The sequence below is a fragment of the Asterias rubens genome, chromosome 12 (assembly GCF_902459465.1).
Source record: "Asterias rubens chromosome 12, eAstRub1.3, whole genome shotgun sequence".
Lineage (NCBI taxonomy): Eukaryota > Metazoa > Echinodermata > Asteroidea > Forcipulatida > Asteriidae > Asterias > Asterias rubens.
The window spans coordinates 6726078-6753951 of NC_047073.1; the positions used below are offsets into that span (position 1 = coordinate 6726078).

Consider the following 27874-nt stretch of genomic DNA (forward strand, 5'->3'; position numbering starts at 1 on the left):
ATTAGACCTAAATAAGACAATAAAAAACACTGTTTTCAACACCATTTCCACATTTATTAAGATTTCCAAACCAAATTTTCAGAATATGTTGATATTAATGTGGATCAAATAAATAAGTTTAAAAAACTGTTGTTGAGCGAGATTTTCATCCCCAGTTGCCATGGAAACCGTTTGAAGGTCAACGACCCAATTTCTAAAGAAAATCACGCATTTGTGAATAAGTCTTACATTTTTAAAGGTATCATCACCAAACTTTCAGAAGAGGCTGTATGTAGCATGCATTCAATAAATACAAACTATTAACTCTTGTAGTGTAAAGTTTTCCTCCTCAGTTGCCATGGAAACTGTATGAAGGTCAACGACCCAATTTTAAAAGAAAATCACGCATTTGTGAACAATTCTTACATTTCTAAGGTATCATCACCAAACTTTTTAGAAAAGGCTGTATGTAGCATGCATTCAATAAATACAAACAATTAACTCTTGTAGTGTGATGTTTTCCTCCCCAGTTGCCATGGAAACCATGAATAGACGAACCAGAGTTAATTGTTTCACAATCCACTCTCCCTCCAAATACTGTCATCCAAGACCAACTGCCACCAGAAGTAATTTTTCCCAAGCACGGCAAGAGACTGGAACCAGCTACCGTACTCCACCACCAGTATCCCAGACTCCTGACTAATCCCCATCAGAATCTCTAATCTCGCATTGAGTGTTGCTCCAGTTGGAGCCTATCAATTATATAATCAAGATCAAGATCAGTTCACTGACCCAATTTACGGAGAAAATGCATATTTTTATGTAATTATTTTGAAAATCAAAACCCCAAACAGTCAAAGCTGCCAGAAATTGATGCATGTAATTGTGTGACTATTTTTTCCCTTTTTTTTATATTTATTGTTGCCCTCCCAAGATGACATAGATACCATGTTAGTGAAATACAAATAAATCCTATCCATGGCAGCTTCGGAGGAAAACATTAAATCAAAATTTAAAAAAGGTACACATTTTAGTTTTTAATACAACTATAATTTACAATGCAATGTTTCGTGAAGTATCATATAAAATGTAGCATCAATTCTTGATGATCAGATCCCCCTTTTTAAGATCCATTAATAATGGGAAATAATATGTATCTTCTTGGAAATCATCATAGACTATAGCATACACTGTGTTGAGAACATTTGCTTTTCTAGCACCCATATCTGTTACTTTTGCACTGAACCATTCTACAGTGCCATCATCCTCTCTCGTCCTGTGTGTGACACTCTTTCCCACTAGTGTGTGTGGCTCTTCACATAATTGGGGAAGCAAGGTCTGTTGTTGCTTTGCCTTTAATTGTTTTCTCTGTGTTGCTATTTTTTCATGCAGATTGATTTTACTTTGTTGGACATTTGATTTTGATTTTTCTTGAGTATGATATTGAAGGTTGGCAACGGTACCTTCTTGAACAGTTTCAGTTGTAATTTCGTTTAGTTCTAACACAGTTTTTAAATTATCTATCAACGTTTCCTCTTGAAAGTCTACACCGTGCCTAAATTTATTAAACAATCTATGGTCTCCTTTGGAGTTAAGAACCTTCTTGTGATACTTAAGTTGTGCAATTAGTGCAGCCTTTCTTTTTTGTGTACTCAGTGACTCCAACTTTCTTGCTACCTCATCCAACTTCCATACTCCACCAAACTCAACAATGGCATCAGTTGCCGCAACTTTATTAACTATACTTCTTTGCTCTTGTTTGTCTTTTTTAGACTGTTTTACCCTTAGGGATTCTAAGTGTTGTTGTTTGAGTATATCCTTCCTTATTAGGTACTGTGCTCTTATTGAGCCGTAGCGATGCCTGGCCTTATCCAACAGAGCACTCTTCTCTACAGGATCCATTTGGTCCAGCCACTCACTTGGTTTATTGTTAAGCCATAGAATGTAAATTTCATATGCATGGGACGATGCAGCTGGCTTCAGTCTGACTAATATATCTAAAATGGCGAAATCCCGCTCTGACACTGTGTTGGTGGTTGGTACATTCTTGGCAGATTCTTGCTGAGTTGGGGTTGGGTTAAAGTACTTTCCACCCTCGAGCTGGTCTTTCGCTTGTCGCTCAAGAATTAAAACAATCCCTGTCAGTACCATTTCTAGTGCAACTTGGGTGTAAGTTTGGAAGTCGGCATCTTGCTGGTCTGCAAAGAGTTCATTATACATTGCGTCTTTATGGATATCCATATCATGAAATAGCAGTTCTTGTTCTAAAAGTGGCGTAGCATCTACTGACCATTTTTTTTAGAGTTTCTAACATGTGTGAAAGTGGCCCATTCAAATCCAAGATGCTGGCGGTGCCTTCTACCAAGCGCCAGAATGGTCCTGTGACCACCTTATCCACCATCCCGAGAGCGCGTATATGGGACAAGTAAATCTTCTGCTGAATATCGTAAAGAACTGCTTTCAATAGATTGTTGGGGTCTGGCAGGGAAGAGATAAAATCAAAAATGTGGCAGCTGCATCATAAAAAAGAATGTTAAAGCGGTTGGCTCTGTATGACACAAGATAATTGTTAATTGATAACTCTTCAAGATATCTCAGCCAATGAGATGAAACTCCGGACATGTCACAACCACGCTCAGTCAATGCCTTTGCAGTTGTGCGGATGAGTCTTGCAGCGCCACTCTCTGGGCCAAATGCGAAGGGGTTTTTGCCTGCTGCGATTATGTCTGCTTCGTTGATTTTGAGCACTTTGTCGGACTCGGTGGCGAAATTGACCAACAAATGCATCTTGCAAAAATAATTGCCCATATCGGCAATTGCTTCCTGAGACTTGGTGTCCAATGACTCCCATTTATCAACAACCTTGGGAAGCAGCTGTTCCCGGAACTCTTTAACCTGCGAGTTAAATTGTGGGTTAGTGGGCCCTTGATTGCCCATTGTGTTTTTTAGGGAGGTGACAAGATTTGCAATGCTTTGGGCTTTATCACTATTTGTACCAGTAACAGCTTCTGCAATGTCACTGATTACGGATTTGAAGGCCTCCATGTATGTGTTGGCGTCACCAGAACCAACTTCAACCATCCCTATCGTCATTTGTTTTCCATCTCTCAGGGTTGTCTGGAAGCCCTGATAATGATGGTGGAACTTTGTGGTGGCATCCGAATGCAGGGTATTTCCGGTTAAAGGAACACGTTGCCTTCAGATTTCACAAAATTTCACGTTTGAGGGTGTTCCTTATACTTATTAAGAGTTGTTCTTGCAATAAAACACATTTAATGTGTTGTAATTAGTGAATGGTAATTAAAAAAAACAAACACTGACCTCTGACCCCGAAACATGGCCCGCGAAATATATACGTTTTTCAAGCCGTCAAAACGATCGTCCGTTTATGCGCGATGCACAGCAGTTAGGCTGGCGCCGTAGCCAATGGCCTGGTAAACTTACCAGAAGAACACGAGGTAATATACCGTTCTCTACCATACGACGTTGTGTGAAATGTAAACACACCATTTTGCTGTCAAAATGGATCGCCGAAAAACACAGATTCAGCTCATTGCTCTACGCAAAGAGATGATTGAAGACACGTCCAAAAAGAAGGAAAGGACACCTCGCCAATCAGGGTAAGAATAATGTAGTGGGACATGGACTAGCCGACGAGAGAGAGAGAGAACGGACCGTGATTGTTTATACCCAATGCAATGTTATTGTTAGTTATTATTGTGGACATGACACGTAAATTCACAGCCATGAGACAGCCGCAGCACTGAGTTGTGAGAGTACATAATGTACATGTACTATGACTAGTTTACATACAATTTTGTAGATCTATTCACTCGGTGCATAGATGGGGGTGGGGATTTGAATCGAGTGCCCAGCGTACTAATGACTTGGCATAATTTACCCTAATTTACTTTGATGCTACAATTAAAAGAGTCGTTTATCTGGCTGGGAAGGGGAGGGCTTTTGTAAAAATTGTAGAAGTACATTTTAAAAATAGTACAGATTTATGAAATGTTTTTTGTATATTTTTAACAGTTTACCCAAAATATTGTACCCAAGTCAACTCGTACCCAAGTCAACCCGAATTCTTTCAAAGAAGTGTGACCTTTCAAACAATAAAAAATAAAATTTTCGAGAACTAATATAATAAGTTATATCAATGGTTTTCAATTTCTTGTTGAAGGTACTATGTGAGCAGATGCCAGGACTTGGCGTAAACATCTTGGAGACCTCATCAAACCCGGCACCTCGAAGTCCACATCATCCACCTCCGCAAAGCTCTTGCCAGGCTGGTGTGTTTGTACCAACTGTAGGGAGATGCCAACACAACAGGACAGGTCATGCTGCAAACAAAGGCCGGATGAATGCTTCTCAAACTTGGCAGTAAGAAACTGATTATTTCATACTGTCAATGGCATGTGCATGTATAACAATATACACATGTACAGTCAAAGCAGTCCAGTTTTGTTACATGATATTTTGATCTGTGTCCCCCCCCCAAAAAAAAAGGAAACAAAGTAAATGTGTAAACAAACATTTAATAAGGAAACACAAATTTAAGCTTTCATTCATTGTAGTTACTTGTAAACAGCCTCCTTCGCCAACGTTGCATTACCAAAATACTTCACACTGAACAGCCACATCCTAATAACATCATGTCTTTGACCAGCAGCCGATTTCACGAAACTTTACGCAACTGCGTAAGTCCACTTGTGCAACGTTTATGGAGCAACTTGCGCCATTAAAATTGCGCAAGTGGACTCACGCAGTTGCGTAAAGTTTCGTGAAATCGGCTGCAGGGAGGTAGTATTGCTAAAATGTCACTTTAATGAATCAACATCAAGTGCATGGGTTTTATATTCCATATACATGTACAAATAACCAATTTTTATTTTGTTAATTGTTTCAAAAATGTTTGTGTTTATATTTGAAAAGATCTTGAGGCACCTTGTTCTGGACCACCATTAGAGTTGGCACGACATCACAGGAATGACATGTACACCAGGGCAGCATGATGTACACAACAAATGACTTTGCCACCCAGCCAGCCTTCACAGACAACATGTGTCATGTCAGAATGGTACTGGAAATAGAGTAACACTACCTGGTTACTGTGTTTGTAAAATCAGGGGTATATTTCCAGATAGTTTCAACTTTCATTTACACATGATTTATGCAAAACAGGTTTAACAAATGGCAATATTTCTCGTTGTCAACAAGTAGATTCTTATTCCTAAATTAACACATGTCAATACTTAAACTTATTATTATTTTTTTTTTGCACATTACTTATGTCAACAAATCATTGAATGTGATGTGAGCAGAGTTTGTTTTCATCACAACGACATATGATTAAATTTAATTTGAAGTACATGGCCAATTGTTTATACAATCATATTTATTGTATTATTTGAGATTTCGATATTTTGTAACAAAAACACACAAGAACAACAAAATGCAAAAACATAAACAATCTGTATTCAAATAAATTTATCTGAAATATCTTTATTCTGTATTCATAAAGAGACATGGATCATAGATGCAACAAGTTTGATAAACACAGTGCCATTTCAATTTTTTAACCTTAACCCTTGCAAGTGTATTTTGATTTCAAACCACATGCCTGTTATGAAATGCTGTTTTAGAATGATGTTTTAGAACTAGTCATATTGTTGACTAGCAGACCATGTTAGTTCGAATAAGTAAAAGTTTTAAAGGAAAACCACCAAATTTCAAGTCATACTTGTGTTGATCATTCTATTCTACTTTTAAAACATCCTTTCTAACCATACAATGCATTTTACAACCAAATCACTCGATTTAAGGCATTGGTCTCTCTAAAGGGACTTTATACCTTAGATGTTGGTAATTACTAATTTGTGATCATAAAACTCACTTGATAAAGTCTACATGATGAGAGGCATGTCAAAGGACTTGTTTCTATACTGCAATGGTGTTTTTCTTTCACTGTTTCTTGCAGCTTTTATTGCCAAATTTAGCCCAAATTGTCACAGGTTTATTATTGTTATGCATAAATATTGAGGAGATACACCAACTATTACTAAGGATACTGCATGGGACTATAGTGTTCTTTGACAAAGGACAAATTTAATTAATGTTTGCAAATACATCGTGTACTGCTGTGAATTGTAAAAACGTGTCTCAATAAATTGACCATATTGTTTTATAAAGTTCCTATAAATTTGTGACAAAGATTCTATTTGATTACATACAAACTCTAGAACTTGCCAATAATGCTAATAATGCACTGACCTTATGTCTTATGCACACCTGTACAGACTTTTTTGTAGCCAAATTGTGGAAATTAAATTGAAGAAGTGGAAAATCTGGATTTGTGTTTTGCTACAAGTTCTTCTTTTGGTAGTAGTGGTGGTGGTATTAGGGGGGGGGGGGATGGCGGCTGTGGGTAGAAGCCATCCTTGCACCATTAGCGGTAAGCCTGGGCGACTAGTGTCGGACTCCAACTATTGAATCCTTAGTCGAGTCGCGACTATTGTTTTCAACTATCCGGTTAAACGTGCTACAAAAATGGTTTAAAAAAAATTGTGTCTACCTGTTTGGTGAACCAATTTAGTCGCTCATTACTATTCATGACAACATAATTTACTTACAGAACACAGTCAGACATCAGTGACACAAATCTTCAATCTTTTCCGCTTGAATTAGACTATATTGTGCTTGCGGCACACATTGCCACAGTGCATCGTGATAATTAAAAATTTGTCGCGACTAGTGTCGTAGTCGCAACTATTGCATGGAGGTGCGACTAGTCGATTAGTAATTTTCACTGGTCGCCCAGGCCTAATTAGCAGAGTTTTCCTGTCCTGCGAAGAAGCTGGTTGTCATCTAACCGTGCTTGGAAAACTTCTTTGATGTACGTGTACTCTTTCTTGTCCATACCGGCTTCAATAATCACATCACCACCCAACTTTCACTGTGACCTGGCAATCAAGTATCAATACAAAAATGTTACAAAAATAAAAATAATAAAATTGTTCCCCGTTTCTGATTTTTTTTTGTAATTTTTGAAAAGAGTTCTTCTAGACTATGGCGCTTTTTGAAACCACGGCTTTGGCTTTGGATTCAGCTCGGGCTAGCTTGGCCCCGCAGATGTTTGGACAATACTGAGCGTGCTTTGCGTAGGGATTCAGACAAGAGGACGGAGTCTGAAGCCGAATCGAAAGCCGAAGCCGTGGTTTCGAAAAGGGCCTATGGAAGCTTCATTTTTGTGGACAAGAGTATTACTTTATTTTAGCTTTCCTTGCCAACTACCATTTGCAGTATGTGCTCCCTGTTCAGATGCATCGCACAGTAAATTTTGCTGTCAAATGATTCTGAGCAATGTAAACAGGAGCTACCTCAAATAGTACCGTCCAAGACCAAGGTCAAGGAATTACATCCCCATAATAGACATAAACATTATTTTATAAAACAATGAATGTATACCCCGAAGAAAGGATCATGTTGGCAAATAAGACAAGTGACATCTATCCTATGGCGACGGAGTAGTATTAGATAGACACCACTGTCCTGTTGCCCTGTGACTCTACATGTACATGCAAACAGCATAGAGAAAGGACAGAGAAGTAAAGTCCCTGTAATTTTGTATCTAAAAACGAACTGTGGGGTATATGTGACTCGCAATTGCATACTATACTTACGCGGTAAACACGGTAAACGCCTCTCCGACATGTCTGAGCAGATGTTTTATGAGAGGATGAATTCTCTAGCTGTAGTTTTGTTTCAACTCCACTCGCTAGTTGGTATTAAATAATCTCGTCTTTTTGCTGCAAAGGCCCGAGGCAAAAAGAGACACACGACTACAGAATCACATGCACTATTAGTATTAGTAAAACGGGTACTAGACATTCTTTCGTGTACAAAGTATTCGCATTACTAGACTGGCCCCGCTAAAATCCTACATCGTACGAGCAAGAACGGGGAGTTCAGTGCGTCTGGGGAGGTCTGGCCGCGGGGGATGATGGCCCGCTGGACGGCAGCCGCTCGGCCCCGGGACGTGGGCTGAACTTGCTGCTTAGATAGATTTATAAAAAGTTAATTCAACGTAGGCCCTTTTATTTTTGTTCATGAACTGTTTTTTGTTGTTGGTAACCATGGAGGAAGAGATAGATACAAATGGGGTTCGTAAAATGGTTAATAATTGCTCAGTCGTATAGTTCAAAGGCTGCGACTGGAAATAAGACTAGTGAATTTGGCGGCCATTTATGGGAGTCAAAATCTTGACCCCCATAAATGGCGGAGCGTTTTGTTTCGAGAAAGTTAGCAAAAGCGAAGCATTTCTAAGGCATGTTTGTGTAGATCATTATATTCTACTTTTTTAACATCTTTCCAACCGTAATCATTTTACATCAAACGCTTGTCATAGCCCAAAAACGCCCAATAAAGCGCAACCCGAAGCCAACGTGTCCCTTTAAGTTGAACGGATCACCCCCCTCCTCCAAGTACTGGTATATCTGCGTCTGGGCGACAAATTTGGCTTCATTAAGTATTCTGTGCAGTGTGCCATTTGATGGGAGTCTCTCTGGTAATTTACCCAGCAAGTTTTTGCAGACAGTTGAAACGACCTTTCCCACTTTTGACATGCTGACGTTGCACTCAGTCAACAAGATCATTATAGTTTCTCGCATCTCGTTTACAAATCGTCCATCCTCAAAAGTCTTTATCAAGTCAGCCTCAAGCAAAACATTGAGTTGTTGCAACTCGAGAATGTGTTTATTATTTTCTTTAGATTTATCTTGCATCTCCTGGATCTTAGCTTGATTTTCTTTGACTAAATCACACTTAGATTGCTCAGCCCTTATTTTGGTCTGACTGAGGTTTTTCATGACTGCGCGTCGATCTCTCTGAGCTGATTCTAGCAGGTCTGTGTTCACCCGTATGTGTTCATCTTTTTCTGTCAACTGTTTCTGTATCTCTGTGTTTGTATCTTCCAATTCTTTTATTCGCTTCACTCTTTTTTCATCTTTGACACCAGCTCGTGTAATTTGCTGTCTTAGGGCCCTGATACAGCCTGACTTTTGTTCCATCTTTTCTCGCAGTGTGTGTACTCTTATATTTACAGTATCAACTTCACTTGACGTTGTATCAAAGCTTTTATGCAGCTTTATATTCTCCCGTGTGAGTTTCTTACAGTCCTTTGCATTGGCAGCCAGAGCATTTCTATGTTCTCTAACAACTTTTTCTAACTCCTGATTCAGTTTATTGGATTTCTCAACTGCTAATGCTAGTTGTTCTTCAACCTGTTTACATTCTTCATCTGCACGTTTGAGTTCTTTTTTACAATCCTCATTGTCTTGCTCTAGCTCTGTATATGTTCTTTTAACAGGGGGTGGGGGTGGGGGAGGAGGTGGCGGAGTAACAGGAGGGACAAACTCTTCATTCAGAAAGGTTAGAAGAGACGAAGGCTTGTTGCGTTTGATGTCCTTCCTCTTCTTCACAGCTTTGGCAATCTTCTGTCTGAGGCTTTCAGGTTTTGATCTATGAATGGCAGAATCTGGATGAGTCAGTGCAAGTAGTAGATCACGGGCTTCTTTTGGATTGTGTGAAGGAATGTTGTCTATCACTTCAAGTACTAGACCAATCTTGATGGTTAAGATCTTCCACGCAGCCGGGTTGGTTAGGTCTAGCATAGTCAATCCACATTCTTTGGAAAATGGACCAAGGAGACACACGTCATCTCCATCGTCATCTGCCATATTGTCAAGATGATCTGAAAAATTGTTAAAAGAAATAATTAAATAATTTAACTTATAAATAAAAATTAGAACGATAGGCCTACTGGTACTAAAACGCCTCCCTATTTTATCAAGTTTTGTAATTTTGTAACAGCTAAAAACAAAACTAGTTGCTGTTCAATTAATATTAATCAAAAGCTCAATAATTATAAAAAGAAAATTCAAAATTTAAATTGGACAGCCTGCATAAATGTTTTCAATAACACTACCTCCCCACTTTTAAGTAAACACACCCCTATATGGATACATGGAATAACCCAGCTAGACCCATGTGACCGCTTAGGTATACACATGGTTGGGCGGTACCATTTATTTCATGGTGGGGATGGGGCAGCGTTACTAAATAGTTTTTATAAATTGTCATTAAAAAATTATTAAAAACACCACTTTTAGGTACCAATTCAATAAATAATAAAATACTACTTTGAATTTGAAGGATTATTTATTCATTAAATATAGAAAACGCTGTTTTCACCGGCAATAAACTGTGCCCATTGAAACACGTAGGTATCGTGATCGATGAAGCATCCGCGTACACATGAAAAATTTGTACATTTCATGACAAAACATGGGCCACAAAAATCACTCTCCGGGCGTTATACTGCACGCAATCAATTAATCCTTGGGATATGTTCTGCCTAATATATCATAGAATTGAAATATACTCACTTGAAAAATCAAAAACGATGAAATTGGTGTCGAAATCGGACAGAATCTGGGATTTTTTTGTCGATTTTCCTTCACACAATCGTATCTCGGCTTCTGTACTACTTGTCGACATCGAGTAAACGCTCATGTGTCAATGAGGCATCAGGGGCAAGGTTGGGAAACCCGTCTAACCCGACAGTGACGTCAATTTTCGCGGATCGGGTCGAAGTTGGCCGAGCGCTGGATTTTGTGGAAAAACCCGGCACGAAAAGTGCGTCTCGTGTAGCTTCGGCGTGTGTTCGGTAAAGCTGGGCGGAGCAACGGCCGTTCATTCATGAATTTCTCAGGGCTATGGTATCGGCATTTCTATACGTTTGTGTACATGATCGCAAAGCTGAGAGTTCAAGCTTTCCGTTCGTATAAAAAATTTCGCAATTGAATAATGTTTTATTTCTTGGAAAAGTTTCCGTATGGCGCCACCACTTTTTCATTCGAAATAAAATAATATAGTATCTAATTTACCTGATTGATATATCCCTTTTTGTAAAAATTATTGAAAAAGTGGTGGCGCCATGCGGAAAGTTATCCTATTTCTTTTTCAACGAGTTGAAAACATGATATTTTATGCTAGATGAGGTGGTCTGTGTGCGTGCGTGTCTTCACTTTGCAGTGGAGAGCTGAAAACCCTACTTATATTCTTTCCAATAATAATACAATAATTGAATTCGCAAAATAAAGAATCCTTATTTATTTTCTGGGGGGCAACTTTGCTAGGGGGGCCACATTGTCAGGGGGGCGACTTTGTAACGACCCGGGGCGAGCCGGTTAGGGGGGGACTTTCAGGGGGCGACTTTGGAAAAGTTTCCGTATGTATTGTATGGCGCCACCACTTTTTCATCCGATATGAATTATTATTATAGGTACGTATCTAATTTACCCGATTGATATGTCCCTTTTTGTAAAAATGAGTGAAAAAGTGGTGGCGCCATACGGAAAGTTATCCCACGTATATAAAACAATGCAAGTTGATGTTAAAATAATTTAGGATTTCACTTACCACAAAATGTCGTTGTTTTCCATAAAACCTGCAATGAACTGCACGTAAACTGACGACGAATCCGCGAGCACGCAATCCATCCAACTTCAACCTCGTGTCTACGTTGTTGTGCGGACGATTGAACGTCCCCCAGTTTTAAGTTCGTGAACAGTTTTTAAGTCGTTGGAAACAAGGTGAAAACTGCGTAGGAGAGCGCCCTCTGCGGCTCCTCTATTGCATTTTCCCCTTCCACCAACCTCGTTCTCATTCCTCAGCACGCACTGCTCGCTCATTACACGACTGGAACGCACTGATCTCTATTATACTGACGAAAGGGTGCCATACTACCACCGCGGGCCGGGGCCGGGGAGTGCGGAGAGGGTCTCAAAAAGAACAAAAACGAGTTTGTTGCTTGGTTTGCTGCATGAACACATGGAGTGCAGAGCGCCGACAAGGGGTGCCTCACGACAAATTAATGTAACCGAATGTCTCTTAAAAATGTTCATACTGAACTGAAGTTTTCTTAATCTGAAAGCTGAAGAAAGAGTGACAACACTAGTCAGGATGGCTGGTGTAAATACCAGGGTGGTACAGGCGACAAACATTTCCCCAGTGGCAACCGTGCAACAACTGCAAACGTTGTTTGGGTATCTGGGCAAAATTGAAGAGCTAAGACTTTTTCCAAAGGAGTAAGTTGTAAAGCGTAACATTTTTAAGCTCAATCAAAGTCCTTGTTGCTTTAAATTGTGAATTATTATTAGCTGATCTGCAACATACTGATATATCTAATTTTCACATAGGTTATTTTATTATATTAGATTATGTTGAGCGCAATTTGATTGTTTGAGTCTTTGTTTGAGTTTGTGTTAAAAAAACAAATTAAAAAAAATTGTGCAAAATTAAACTCTAAAGTTAAACACCCATGGACGGTGCTATTTGTTTTTGCAGGGACTCTGTTTTGCCTGTAACAACTCGAGTGTGTTTCATAGTGTATGAAGATTCATCAAGTGTAGGAGTAGCACAACATCTTACAAATACAGTGTTCATTGATAGAGCACTTGTAATTGTTGCTGTTCCAGAAGGTAAGAATTTATTGTAATTCAATTCATTTCACTTTTAAATTTCCAATTCCAAGCAATTAAACAAAACACAAGGTAGTGAATGAAGAAAAATGTTTCTACAAGCAAATGCAATAATGATAATAATTGTATTTGTATATTATTGTGTTTGTATGGAAATAAATGTTGGTTGATTTTATTTGATTTTATTTGAATGAAGTAATACAATAATTTAAACATTTAGAAGCAAAGGCAAAGTATAATGAAGGAAAACAAAACAAAGACCAATACAAAACACAAGGTGATGGAACTGGAGGGGCCGCTAAAAAGCAAAGCTTGTCGAGTATGGATCCCCTTAATGAATAAAGCAATGAAGAAAAACTAAATAGGTATTCATACAAACCTTACAGTGTTAAGATTGCAATAAATAAAGGTCTCCTATGATTGAAGAGATTATTTGTACAGAGTTTCTTTGACAATTGAATGCACAACTGTTTATATTTATGTTGTTAATTTACATGTATTTAAATTGTATCCAGGCAAGATACCTGATGAACACCAGGCTTTACAGCTGACAAACTCTCAAGGAAATGGAGCGTCCTCCGGATTGATGCCTGCTCCAGGAAGTGGCCTACTACCTACACCACCACAACCACTCATGTCTCAGGTAAATGCCTCAGCTTGAGCTCACCAAGTACACAATGCAAACAACTGGACTTGACATCTGGATATTACATTGATTCATTGTAGGCATCTGTAAGATGGATAATGGATAGTTTAGAGCGTGTTCATACATTTTGGAACCACTCTGAGAAGTACTGATTCCTAGTTGGAACCGGTACCTGCAGATTTAATGAAATAGCTTCATCCTTCCGATGGGATGTAATGCCGTTGGTCCCGTGTGTTGTGTAACGCATGTAAAAGAACCCAGTGCACTTATCGAAAAGAGAAGGGGTTCGCCCCAGTGTTCCTGGCTGTGGCTGCTGAATGCGCCGTAGCACCTTGTAAACCATTATAAGTGCTACATAATTGGAACCAGAATTCCTAACTTCAATAACCTATCTTTCTGTAAAAAATGTATATTACCAAGCGCCATGAGTACTTTTTTAGTGGATACGTGTGCTTATTGTGCTTCATAAGACTTTGATATTATACTATTAATGTCTTTTTACCTAAACATGATTTACAGATCCCTGACCTGAATTCCCTGACTGCATTAACAGCCTCCCAGTCTACAACTTCACCAGCTATCCTGGGAATGGATCCAACCTTCGCTGCTTTAGGACTACCCCAGCCCCCTCCACTTAATAACGTTGATCCTACAAAGATCGAAGAAATTCGTAGGACTGTTTATGTTGGCAATCTTGATTCAGGCGTGAGTTCGGTATATTTATTTCGTTCTGATTATAGCATATCTCTAAGGCCAAGCCCAGTATTGTTATTCACATTTGTGTTTAACATGTATCAGTGTTGTAGCTACACCAATTTCACTTTTAGTGTTGGTCTCTAAATCCAATTTCTGTATCTGTTTTGTGCATGCAGAAACCAACCTGGCATAAACGCAATGGGTGGGAGATGGGGTGTATGTGTTGGTTGTTATTCTGAGTCCACCAAGGGAGAGTGGTTCAACAAAATTATTCATGTTTAGATTGGGGGTCATCATTGCTATAGTGCAAGCTGGGGGAAATCTGTGCTGGGCAGCACAGTGTATTTTGCTCAGAGATTTTGCACGAAGTTTGATAGTTCTAAGCAGGCCCGCCCGGCACCGCCCACTCTGGCTACAGCACTGACATGCATATTATGGAACCCATTCAATGCATAGAATTACCCTTATCCAATTTATTCTATTTATTTGTTTACAGACCGTAACAGCAGAACAGCTTTTGAGTTTTTTCCAACACGTTGGTGAAGTGAAGTATGTTCGCATGGCTGGTGATGAGACCCAGCCGACTCGCTTTGCGTTTGTGGAGTTTACCGATACCGGCTCCGTGGCTAAGGCCTTGGCTTACAATGGTGTGATGTTCGCAGGAAGGCCACTTAAGTAAGTTTGAAATAATCAACTACGCAAACAAAAATTCAGAGTTTTTTGTCATTGGCCTGCCCAACTTAAATTAAATACAGTCGAATCTTGTTATACAAGGTCCGCCGGACTGTCCCGTTTTCCTGCGGCAATAGAGTGGATAACAGTGTGCATAGTAGTGTGTATGTACAAAACTGGTTAAAAAAAAAAAAGATTGCTTGTTCATTTTGTTAATATGAAAAAAAGTTACATATGTATTTGATTTATGTGTTTTTCATAGGATAAATCATTCCAATAATGCCATCGTCAAACCCCCTGCCAAAACTGCTGAAGTCGCTCAGAGAGAATTGGCCGAAACTATGAAGCAAGTTCGAGATGCACAAGCTCTTATTCAAAAAGCTATAGAACCAGGTATGATTGTATCCAATAATACAAAACCAGCATGCCACAACTTTTCAATGTACATTTAACATTACATCATGTTTTGCATAGAATTTGTTTTTTTTATTCTTGCAGTTTCTTTTTCGTTTTGAACTCAATGAGAATCAATTTGATTTTCAGTAACATTTGATTTTCAGTAACATTTAAAAAAAAATTCTGTTAACAGAGGATTTAGAAAAAGAAAAAGAAAAAGAGGAAAAGAGAAAGCGCAGTAAGTCACGTTCACGTAGTCGTCACCGCACCAGATCTCGATCTCGCTCACGTCGTCGAAGGTCCCGCTCACCGAGACGATCTTCTAGAAGATCCCGGTCTCGCGGTCGACGATCACGTTCCCGCACTCCTCCAAGAAGACGTTCGCGCACACCGCCAAGAAGACGATCACCGAGAAGATCTCCAAGACGTTCACCTCCGAGACGTAGGACAAGGTCTCGTACTCCACCAAGACGTAAGAAGAGTAGAGAACGATCACGCAGCAGAGACAGGCGATCAAGATCAAGGTTCATAGATTTGTTTATACTAGTCGTCCTTTTTCTAAAGCTAAATTGTTTTTGTGAAATACACCCAAGCTAATGACAGTTACAAAGGTAACCTTCCGTTTATCCATTTGTACAGTTAAATTTTCAGTTTATTTACCTGTTGAACCCCTTTAGTTAAGAGGGTCGGCATATGAAACTGTCTTGGTGAACATTTATGTGACCTTGCTACTAAACATAGTCCCACCAAGATCATGTTATGTCTAGATAAGATAGTCCCACAAAGATGAAATATGTCGGGGTTGGTTTGTGTAATTAACAGTTTTTAATCTGTTTTGTACACAGGGACCGTCGTCATCGCTCCAAGACTCCACCTAAGAGTTATCGAGCATCCAGGACATCACGAAGTAGGAGCAGGTATGTTTCCCTCATTCAAGAATAGATATTAGGCGTTCAAAACCAAATGCTATTTCATAAAACCGCCACTAACTATTGATAGAATTATATTTGTTAAAACAGTCTGGATGATCATTCAATAAAAAGAAAAATGAAGTAGATGACATTGAATGAAAGTAACTCTGTCAATAGTCCTGGAGCCCAGCAGGGTTTTTTGGAAATTTTGAGTGCAAAAGGTTTGAGGTGTGGGATATATAGTACCCCCTGGGGGAACCTTAAAATGTGAATTCTTAAGCGCACCCAGTGGTGCGTTGGGAGGGGGAGCCCCCTAAACACGCCCCAAAATTCCATTTAAATGAAATGTTTAGTGCAAGCTCAATTCCTTCATAAATTGAAATGCCATGGTCTACTGACCAAGAATTCTGTACTTAAGAAAATCAAAAATGGTGCCAAGTCTAATTAAGAAGGCCCTTAATTAGGACTAATTACACGTTTAAATGAAATTTTGAGTGCAATGACGAAACAAGTGTCAAAATGTACCTGACACTCTGCTGAATCAAAATCAACTACTTAAGAAAATTTTAAGTGGTGCCATCTTTGCTTAAGAAAGGGTCAAAGGTCAACAAAGGTCAAAGGTCACCATAATGAAAATGATGAATGCAAGCAAAAATTCTTCATATATTGAAATGCCATGGTCTACTGGGTGAGATTTCCATATTTAAGAAAGTGAATATTGGTGCCAAGTGTAATTAAGAAGGAACTTAATTAGTGCTAATTAATGAAATTTTGAGTGCAACGATGAAACATGTGTCAAAGTGTACCTTACACTGTGCTGACTCAAAATCAACTGCTTAAGAAAATTTTAAGTGGTGCCATCTTTGCTTAAGAAAGGTTCAAAGGTCAACAAAGGTCAAAGGTCAATATAATGAAAAAGATGAGTGCAAGCAAAATTTCATCATGTATTGAAATACCATGGTCTTTTTAGGTCTACTGAATGAGATTTTCCTATTTAAGAAAGTGAATGTTGGTGCCAAATGTAATTAAGAGGGACCTTAATTAGCGCTTATTACACATTAAAATTAAATTTTGAGTGCAAGGATGAAAAACATGTGTCAAAACAAGTGTACCTTAGACTGTGCGGACTATACAATCAAAGGTCAACAAAGGTCAACGTTTGATTTTATCATTGATTGCAAGCAGGATTTTTTTAAGAATTGAAAGGCTTACCATGGACCACTGAATGAGATTCCAATAGTTAAGGAAATAAATAATGGTGCCAAGTTTAATATGGCCGTATAATTAGCACTAATTTTACATGTGAACGAAAATGTCTTCAAACTAACAAAATCACCAGAAGCACCATATGTTCTAAACACACATTGACATCAGACACACTCAAAGGTCTAATTTCTTAGCAACTGTTACCGGGCAACCAACCATTCTGTTACTGGTTGCCTCTGTCTGTAATTGGAGCCATTGGTCCTACGATGTCAACTGCAATTCGTTGAAAAGAAACATCAATTAATGGCATATGACCCATTGGTACTCTTGTAACTTTGCCCTTTGGGATGGTTCTTTGACATATGTCGCAGGAGCGCCTGGCCAAAAGAAGTCTGACAAAACCTTATCTGCTGTTCTTTTTTAACCTTGATGCCCTCCTAAAATCGACTCATGCGCCCACTTCATGACTAGTACTCTCTGTGATTTTGGTACAACTAGCTGTGTGATAGCATTGCCATTGTCTACTCTTGGGCTTTGGAAATGACGATATATTAAACCTTTCTTCTTGAAGAAGTGTGATGTATTCTCACCTTTCCCAACTTTAATGTCTCCTGTCTCTACTAATTCTCTTACTCGGTGTCATCTTGTTGGCCCTTGCGAATTTCATCTGCAGTCACTTCTGGTAGTGCACTTGACACTTTCAAAGCACGAACTGGTTTCTCTTCAGCTGCTTTCTGGGCTCTTGTCTGCACAGCATGGGTGTGTAAGTACGTCTCCTCCAGTTTCATCTCATGTTCGCACTCATCTGATTTCTTGTCGTCGTAGGCCCAGTTGGGATCTGGATCACGAGCTTGTGGAATATTGCCAACAATAACATCATAAATAGGATTAGACATACATACTGCATCTACTGACCCAATGAAATATGGCGAGTCAATCTTGACCTGAGCAAGAGGTAACTTGCTGACAGTGTTTATCTACAAAGACGCAATATTTACTTTCACCTGTCATTTGGTTGTCTGATACAAGGCTTCTTCAAATAAGTACACCAGAGCAGCCTGTATCTCTCAAAACTGATACAGATTTACTACCAACATTTCCATATACAATTGGCACACCTCTAAGAAAATCTGGTTTACAAGCAGCGCTCATTATAGGTAGGTTGTGTCCACACTTCAGAGTTACAAACCCTCCACGTGAACAACAGTCTGGTATATTCATACATGCTATATGTACCTGCGTGGCTAGGGGTGGCGTGGAGTTAGGGTGGTGTCCACACTTTTCACAGTCACCACTCGATTGAGGTTGGCTGGTTGACATCATCTGCGGTTGTGTGTTCGGTTGGAAATCTGTAGATTTAAACTGATCTGAAGGAAAATCTGAAGTTAATAATACAGCAACTTTGGTTTGAGTTCTCTGAGGGTTTTTATAACAATTCCTTGCTATGTGCCCCATCTTAAATAGGGTTAAATAGATACGTGCTCCCTTACCACAAAAATAACATTCTGGTATTGACCTTGAACTGGTTGCTTAAGAAACAATGATAAATCAAAACTGCAAGCGTTAATGAATTGCTCTCTAAGAAGCAAATCCTTCAGATTATCAAAGTGCCTCTTAATCTTTGCATGGTCTGTCCATCTACAAAAGTAATTATCAAATCTTACCACAAATTGTCTAGGACCCTCATACTTTCAGCTTTAGCAATGCGCAATTTCTGCCGAAAACCTTCCTCTGTTAGATTGTACCTTTTCAGTAAGGCGGTCTTGAGACAGACATAATCTGAGGCATTGTCATTAGACAGTCTAGAGTACACCTCACATGCCTCAAGGGCTTTCCCTTTTAAAAGTGCACTGAGGTTCACAGCGCAGGTCTCCGTGCCAACTTTGCGCAGCAGCATATCTCTCAAATCTTTGAAGATGTGCATCCAGTTCATCCTTATCAGTCGAATGCTGGAAGCTTTGGACCCAGAGGTTGAAAGTTTTGTTTGTGAACCTGACTTGAGTGACCCCCTGCTTTAATGGTTGCTAGTTTGAGTTGGATTTTTAAAGCCTCTTTTTCTTCCCTTCTAATTTCTATTTGAGCAGCTCTCTTATCTCTCTCTTCTTTCTCCTTTCTCTCAACTTTCATTCGTTCTTGCTCTACCTTGATAAACTTTTTCAACTCACTTCCCTGCAAATCCATCTCTTTACCTAAGGAAGCTAACCGTTCGATCTCCATACTTAAACGCTTTTGGGATGCGGCGGCACTAAGAAGCAATTGATTGGGTTGAAACGGATTTTTAACAGGTTTGTTATTTTATGCATATGTTGAGATACACCGAGTGAGAAAACTGGTCTTTGACAATTACCAATAGTGTCCAGAGTCTTTAACAAGTCCTCTTACTTTTGCAACGCTTTGCTTTTTGCGTCCTACTAACACCACTCTACTACCTTCAATTAAATGTCTCCAAATCAAGTCAATCAGAAGTTAACAAAATTTACACTTAAACAAAAGTGACTCTCCGGGTTAACATCCTGCCTCAATTCAACTTCAACTCTGATTTAAACTCCGATTTAAACTCTTACTTCAACTCTGATTTAAACTCTTACTTCAACTCTGATTTAAACTCTTTCTTCAACTCTGACTTCAACTCCAAACAAAATGCTCAAAATATTGGGTGAATAAAATTGGCCCACCGTGAAAATGTCCAAAGGTTAAACAGTACCAATACAGCGTCTTGCTCCACTCTTCCTCTATTACTTTATCATGATCCTTCTTCCATAAGAACCTATGTGAGACTACTGCCACTCCCTAAAATCTTGCATACCACAACTTCATGCATATTCATTAGTGGATCTGCCCCTGTAAACTAAAACATACATATTCATTAGTAACCTGCTCCTGCAAAATAAACACCGTACATTTGAATGGGGGGTAACATTAGAATGGGGGGTAATTCTGACACCCACCTTCTCTCATTTCGCTACCTACACCTGTAAAGCACTCACCATCTCAATCAGGGAATCAGACTCTAAGAATATTCAAGAAGTGTATCAAACATTATTTATACCCAATCTAATGCGCTGCGTTCTTGACGTAGTGGCACTTCACAAATGCCTTGTATGTAATGACACATAATACAGATGAACTGACAGAACACTGATAAAGTAGCAGGTATCGTTTTATTATCATCAACCGTTTGTAATTCTCTCGACAGGAGTCCCCCACCAGTTCCAGCATCCCGCTCAAGACATCGTACCAAATCACTTTCTCGATCACGTTCCAAGTCGCCTTCTAAATCAAGATCGAGGTCAAGATCTGGATCTCCTAGAAGAAGCAAGTAAGTAGTTTGAATTCGTACACAACAGTATAAGCACCACTTACACTTTACTGTTCAGAACAAGAATATTCTTCAAAATATTAGATATGAAAGCAAAATTTGTGATATGCATGTATGATTCTCCGGAAGATGAGCAGAGACACTGTTCGAAATATCAAGACCACACTGGCTCTTTTTCAGAGCCAACACTCCCAAGACAAGGAGATTTACACATGGTTGTTCCCGCACATTTACTGTTTATTTGTAGTTTCTTCATTTGGATTTTTGAGTCAAATGACAGCCTCTCATAGTATTGTATTACTGGATTCTTTGTAAAACTACACAAACTCTCTCAAATTGACATCATAATATAGCGCCGGTATCCGCCTAAAGAAGGCGTTCATGGTGCTCGAGGAGGAAGACAAATTAGGACTGACAAAGCTCTTTCAACAGCCACAGTAAACAAAGTCTTTTGATTTGATTTTGTGTGTGTGTTGTTTAGGCATAAGAAGGACAAGAAAGGGAGAGAGCATGAGAGAAGCAAAGACCGAGACAGCCGCAGCAGCAGGAAACACAAGAAGGACAGAGACAGGGATCGCGAACGAGACAGAGATCGTAGAAAGGATCGCAGCCGCGATCGAGGAAGAGATCGTAGTCGCGATAAAGATCGAGACGGCGAACATAAAGAAAAAGACAAGAAAAATATCAAAGTCAAGCGTGATTACGACGAGGAAGAGAAAGGTTATGATAGTGACAAGGTCAAGGGGTCAGGTTCATCTAGTGAGGGTGATGACGATAAGGGTGGGATGAAAATCCAGGTCGTAATGGGGGAAGGAAGTCACTCTGGTGGGACCGTAGACGTAGATACTAATGTTCAAGATATGGACATGGATGTGGAATCTGATTAGAACACTGTTACTGAGTGTGTAGGTTTCTTGTAATTTGTACACTTTTATAAGTCTTAGAATGATAGGTAAATTTTGTTTGATTCAATTTGTCAAAGACCTTTTTGTTCGCTTAAAGTTGTTTTTCTGGTGAAGAAGAGAACTGCATTTCTATTAGGATTTGTAAATCCATTGTACTGTTGGTTAAGTCAATAAATCATGCATGGGATTGTGCTATATGTTATGTTTGTTCCTATTTCAGGCTCAAAAACAGGCATACATTCTTGTTGTTAACTTAAAAAAAATGAGTTATGGCTTTTACCAATCCAGATTTAGATGCAGTACATGTTTATGTTACTGAATAATAATCGCTCACACTTAAGTTGGTTACATTTTTGCAATGCTTTTGCGATTTTCTGTGTAGAAATCAAGCTTTCCCCGTTTAACCAAAAGCCCTTGTAGCTGGGTGAGATTGTCTGCTGAGATAGTTGGAGGAAATTTGTTTTCATTCCAGATACATTTATTTCATGTCAACATCAATCAATACATAGTGTAATAACATTGCTCAGTTAAACATGTACACTGTAACTTGCACACATGAAAACTTTCTCTAGTTATTGAAAAGTAAATGAATAGATACTAATTTGACATTTACATGTAGGAAAAAGGAAAAGCAAATGCTTTTTGTTCCCCTTCTTTATAAAGACAAAAGTAACGAATACAAGGAAAATGGTACCCTCATTGCCCATGTTCTACTGTGTGTTGGGAGTTGCCTTTGGGTATTTTGGTTTCTACATGACTTTAATACATGTACATAGAGATAACACATCTGGTTAATGTCATTTTGTTTTAATGTTTTAATATAGATCGTATCAAAATAACCACTTTGATGATATCAAAGTTGCCATCTTGTAGGGCAGACAGTATGCGGGTCTAAACGCATACATCAAGGAAGCATGCAGCGTTCTCGGTTTGATTTCTATGGCACACGGATGCATACGCTAACATACGCCATGTTGTAGGGCAGGTATTTGAATGGTGATGTCATATTCAATTAGTCTATTCAAAGATTTTTTCCCGTCTTTAATTGCATATGATATTCAAGTTGAAAAGACCTTGACTATTAAAGACGTTGGTTTTACTTTGGAAATATACGTAGTAAGTTCAAAAATGTGTTGACAGTTTAAGTAAAAGTACTTTCTTCAAAACAAACAATCTTCTTTCTTTATTGCAAAGCATGCACTGGTATTTGTTTAAAGCAAAAACTCCTGTAGTCAGACTTGACGTAAAAGACTCAACCTTAACGGTATTTAAACACTTCGGAATAACCTCGTTATATTGTGAGTTTTTCTTAGTGGTATAATATGTTTGCAAATCACTTTTTGTATTGTTATTCTTTGTAATGTTTAAGCCTGTTACAGATTGGAATGTAGATTGGAATGTAGCTTAGGAAAGTTAATAAAATAAAATAAATGTTTCTTTGCCCACGAATGTGAAAATTGTGTGTAATGTCATAAAATAATAATACTAACAGCTCTTTATCCAGCCTCTCTGGGCTGTCGGGGAGCTCGTTCAAACAAATCATAGAAAAAATCCAACAAGTCAAGAAGTTAATACCTGTTTCAGACAGGTGCTCCAGAGTTGCGCCAAACCAAAATTCTAAATTAAGTACGTGAAAAGTCTGTTGTTTGAAACAGTTGGAAGTGACTGGACGCGTCTAAAAATCAAAAGATCAACTGTTGCAGTCGTTCAGAACAACTAGAGTTGCTCCTTATCTATTTGGTTTCCGAAATGAGCGTTAGTTTATTTTATCTGAAGCAAAGTCTACAGAAATACACAGGAACAATTTTCTCAAAGAAGGCCAAAGATCAATATTTTGGCAATGGTTAACAAGTGTCACGACTGGGGATTCAAACCCACACTCTGCTGTTCAGAAACACCAGAGCTTGAATTTGGTGCTCTTACCGGTCGGCCACGACTCTTCCAAACAGACCTTAAGGACACAACCATTTATTTGGATGTGGATCTATGTATCTGTATCCTGGCCCTGAAGGTGTCAATAACTCAAACTCGGCAGAAGCTAGTCCAATTTCTGCAAATTCCTACTCACGAAACAAGCTTCTCAGTCTCCGTTATGCCCCATCCACACGTGCTACAACTCTTCTGCCTTCCTGTATATTATCATTACAGAACCTTGGCCTTTTTGTAAATCCCACCACTGTTTAACGACCTACACATCGTGGTAAAAAGCTGGTCGCTGTAGAACTGTTCATAAACCCCCTGTACCCGAAGTTACACTCCCATCTGTTTCAGTACCAGTGACTCCAGCCAAATCTCAACTCAGCCTTTGTGTTATAAACACACAGTCCATTTGTAACAAGTATGACGAATTATGCAGTCATGTGTAACTTGAGTCTGTGCAAGCCCAAAGTCCCAACCATTACTATAAAGAGCCGACAATGGAAACACGTGAATCCTCCCGAAGTGTTCGGCGACATAGGCTCTCATTTAGCAAATCTAGAAGTTAATCACGACTGCTTGGATTCCTATGTCAGCCAATATGAGAGTACAGTCAGTGACATCTTGGATACATACGCACCTTGGAAAACGAGATTAGTCAAGGTCCGAACCGAAGTCTCCTGGTTGAATGATGATATTCGTACAGCGAGAAAGATCTGTCGTCAACTGGAGCGGAAGTGGCGGGAAAATGGCAAATTGGCAATACAACGACAAGAATATCGCAACCAATGTAAAGTAGTTAGGAATTTGATCAACCAGGCAAAGATCATCCATTATTCATCTCAAGTACAAGAATCCTCAGGAGATCAAAAGAAGCTCTTCTAGATAATTGGTAAGTTGTTGCTTAAACCCAAAACCCCTGTCCTTCCATCCACCTACAATGACCAGGGGTAGATTTCACAAAGAGTTAGGACTAGTCCTAACTTAGGACTAGTCCTAGGTGATATACAAATTGCATGGATAGTCCTAAGTTAGAACCAGTAACTGGTACTAACTCTAGATAAGACTAGTCCTAACTCTTTGTGAAATCCACCCCAGGACTTAGCAAATGAGAAATTCTTTGTCACTAAGATTTCAGACATCCACTCATCATTTTCATCAGTCCCTTACAACGTGCCGCAGACGTTGCCACATCTTCAACCAGAGTGTAGACTATCTGTGTTTGAGTCTGCGACTGTTGCTGAGATACATGCAAGGGTTATTATGAAATCTTCAAAATCCTGTGAGCTGGATCCAGTGTCAACATCCATGATAAAGCAAAACATTGATATATTAGTACCCTACATCACTAAGCTTGTAAACAAATCTCTTAGTTCCGGTTGTTTCCCCGATAGCCTCAAAGTTTCCTACATCAGGCCGCTCATCAAGAAACCAAACCTGGACAAGGAGATATTCAAAAACTACCAGTCAGCATATAAGCCTTTCCATGGGACCGTGGCTGCACTAGTCCGTGTGAGCAACGATATTCTCTCTGCAATGGACAATGGTAACCCTACAGCACTAGTCCTGCTAGACTTGAGTGCTGCTTTTGACACTGTTGATCACAACATCCTTCTCTCTCGGCTCCAGAATCACCTTGGCATAGAGGACACAGCCCAGGCATTGTGCAAATCGTATCTCTACAATAGAACTCAGCATGTATGTATTGGCACCGCGATATCCGACACTGTTGTTTTGAACTACTCTGTGCCACAGGGGTCGGTACTGGGCCCGCAGTGGTTTACGCTATACACTTTACCGATTCATGACTTCATGACATCATCCTGAAATTTAATCTGAATTACCATGTGTGCGCAGACGACACTCAGCTATACATCACGTTTAAATCTTCTCAAGAAAACGCCAATGCATCTATTGCAAGACTCGAGAACTGCATCCAAGAGATTCGGCGTTGGACACAACAAAACTTCCTGAAGTTAAATGATGATAAGACAGAGTTCCTTCTATTTGGGCCACGTCAACAGTTCAATAAGGTTTCAGTGCCATACAGCGCCATCGGTGATGCTCGGATAGCTCCCTCGCTGAAAGCTCGGAACTTAGGGGTTATTATTGATTCATCAATGACACTTCAGCCACACTTCAACAACATTGTTCGTTTATCATCATATCACATCAGGAATATAGGTAAGATTCGCAAGTACTTGGACAAAAGTGCCACTGAAAAGGTCATTCACGCATTTGTTACTTCTCGTCTTGACAACGGCAATGCTCTTCTCTACAGTCTTCCTAACAACCAGATTTCCCGACTTCAACGGCTCCAAAATACTGCTGCCCGCATTGTGACACTGTCTAGAAAATCCTGTTATATCAGCCCCATTCTGAAACAACTACACTGGCTTCCTATCTCTCAACGAATCATCTTCAAGCTGATGCTCATTGTCCACAAAGCTCTTAATGGCAAGGCTCCCCACTATATTTCTGAACTTCTTCAAGTTTACACACTCCATCAAGGAATCTTCGATCAAGTTCTATGCTTCTCCTCATTGAACCCAAGTCTCGACACTCATGGGGTGACAGGTCTTTTTCTTCAGCCGCGCCACGCATCTGGAACTCTCTACCACTTAATCTTCGATCTTGTCTCTGTACCGCAAAATTCAAGTCTCTTCTCAAAACTTATCTTATGTCACAGGTTTTCAATGACTAATTTTGTTGTGTCTGTTTTTCTTTGTGTTGTGTTTTGTTTTTGTTTTGTTTTTGGTTTTACTGCGCCTTGAACACCCAGCAGGGTGGATATGTGCGCATTACAAGTCTTATTATTATTATTATTATTATTTCATTTTATCACAGCATGCAAAAGAAAGATCACATTTTCCTTTGTGCCGGTAACTCCTCGAGTCGGGCTCGTCCCGTAGCCTTAGATCTCAAGGGTCTTTATCAGGATCTTCGCTGTTCCCAAAAGCGCTGCCTTCTGTAACAGATCTACCCTCACATTTGTCCCTATTTCATCTAGATGTTTCCCCAGTGCTTTGGGAATGGTGCCAAGTGCTTCAACCACCACGGGACTACTTTTACCTTTACCTGCCAAATCTTACGAAGTTCTCTGGCCAGGTCCTGGTACTTCTCGATCTTTTCCATCTCCTTTCGAAGCTACCCTTATATCACCTGACACAGCTATGTCAATGAGATGACACATCTTCTTCGTCTTATCTAATAGTACAACATCCGGACGCCTATGTTGTATAACATGATCGGTCTGAATGTTAAAGTCCCATAGGATCTAGACCTGGTCGGTCTCTACAACTTTCTCCGGAACATGGTCGTACCATTTCGCAAGCACTTTGACACCATAATTCTTACACAGATTCCAGTGAATCACCTTGGCCAGCTTGTCATGTCTTCCTTTGTACTCCGTCTGGGCCATCTTACTGCATTCACTAACAATATGAAATACAGTCTCCTCTGCTTTATTGCACATTCTACACATAGGAGAGACATTTGCTTTCTCTATCCTTGCCTTCATTACATTTGTCCTTAGAGACTGGTCTTGCGCCGCAGTAATCAAGCCCTCTGTTTCCTTCTTTAGTTCTCCACTCTTTAACCAATTCCATGACTTGCTGCTGGCCACTTCCTCAGTACACCTCAAGAATCGGCCATGAAGTGGTTTGTTCCTCCAATCTTGATGTCTTTCCTCCTTCCTTTCCCTCTTGTACTCCTTCGGCCGAACTTCGTCTGCCCTCGTGTACCTTTGTGCAACTTTCAACAAGCTCTCCTCGGTCCTCCTGACATGACATGATGTTAACACTGTCCGCCACGCTAAGCAACCCCCTTCCACCCTCTGAGCTCGGAAGATAGAGTATACTAACATTTGACCGCGGGTGTAGCATGCCGTGCATGGTCATTAGTTTTCTTGTCCTCCTGTCAGTGACATCTAGATGTTCCTAAGACCACTCGACCTCATCAAAGACACGGCCCATGTGTTAATCGCCTTAATCATGTTCCCCCCGTTTAGTTTAGACTTCCAACATTTCTTTACACGCCTGATGTATTCTGCCTTCAGCCTTACCTTTGATTCCTTGTGAAGGACATGGTCCGATTCAAGTACACCAAGATACCGATAACTCTCCTCCTCACCCAAAGCCCTCAACTGTGCACCATCTGGCAGAGCAATGCCATCGGAATCTACCCTCTTCCCCCTCTTCATGGTCATTGAAGCACATTGCTCCAGACCGAACTGCATCCCGATGTCATCACTGAAAATCCCGACGGTCTGCACCAAAGAGTCAATCTCGGCCTCATTCTTCGCAAACAACTTCAAATCGTCCATAAAAAGTAGATGGTTGATCTTACATCCGTCCTTCATTACATAACCTGCACTCACCTTCCTTAGAATCATCGACAGGGACATCAGTGCAAGAACAAACAGCAGCGGAGACAGAGAGTCACCTTGGAAAATACCTCTTCTTATGCATACCTTGCCCAGATTATCATCGTTTGCCTGTCAGATTTGTTCGCCACGTCTTCATGCTCTCACCTAAAAGACGTTTTACTGCATCAGCCACTCCAACCATATCCAGACATTCCATTATCCATGTGTGCGATACCACGTCATACGTCTTCTTGTAGTCGATCCATGCCATTGCCAAATTAGTCTTTCTGCTCCTGCAGTCCTTCAGAACAGCCTTATC

The 27874-nt window shown here is 39.7% G+C and overlaps 3 protein-coding genes and 1 long non-coding RNA gene across 5 annotated transcripts in view; 2 read left to right on the top strand and 2 right to left on the bottom strand.

The window, feature by feature from the left end:
- Positions 1–11641, bottom strand: part of LOC117297635 (terminal uridylyltransferase 4-like) — a 52893-nt gene extending 41252 nt beyond the window's left edge. The window contains exon 1 of the mRNA XM_033780773.1: positions 11461–11641. The gene's annotated coding sequence lies outside the window, so the exon portion shown is untranslated. The remainder of the gene's footprint in view (positions 1–11460) is intronic.
- LOC117297711 lies at positions 552–2559 on the bottom strand. The gene is made up of 2 exons (XM_033780861.1): positions 1528–2559; positions 552–731 (listed from the first exon to the last, which is right to left on the bottom strand). The coding sequence occupies exons 1-2, from the start codon at positions 2218–2220 to the stop codon at positions 552–554; spliced, it is 873 nt and encodes a 290-aa protein (XP_033636752.1). The 5' UTR covers positions 2221–2559.
- On the top strand, positions 3559–4954 carry LOC117297637. The gene is made up of 3 exons (XR_004519906.1): positions 3559–3599; positions 4163–4362; positions 4915–4954. It is a non-coding gene; the product is annotated as an uncharacterized LOC117297637 (long non-coding RNA).
- Positions 11642–11782: 141 nt separating the features above from the next.
- Positions 11783–22729, top strand: LOC117297636 (splicing regulatory glutamine/lysine-rich protein 1-like). 2 transcript variants are annotated; one of them, XM_033780774.1, is made up of 10 exons: positions 11783–12128; positions 12388–12521; positions 13037–13164; positions 13687–13881; positions 14360–14538; positions 14798–14928; positions 15125–15455; positions 15777–15848; positions 20245–20367; positions 20849–22729. In XM_033780774.1, the coding sequence occupies exons 1-10, from the start codon at positions 12004–12006 to the stop codon at positions 21252–21254; spliced, it is 1824 nt and encodes a 607-aa protein (XP_033636665.1). In that variant the 5' UTR covers positions 11783–12003; the 3' UTR covers positions 21255–22729. The 2 variants fall into 2 exon arrangements, with proteins under 2 accessions (XP_033636665.1, XP_033636666.1); XM_033780775.1 differs by having other exon boundaries at positions 11784–12128; positions 13687–13872.
- Positions 22730–27874: the final 5145 nt, after the last annotated feature.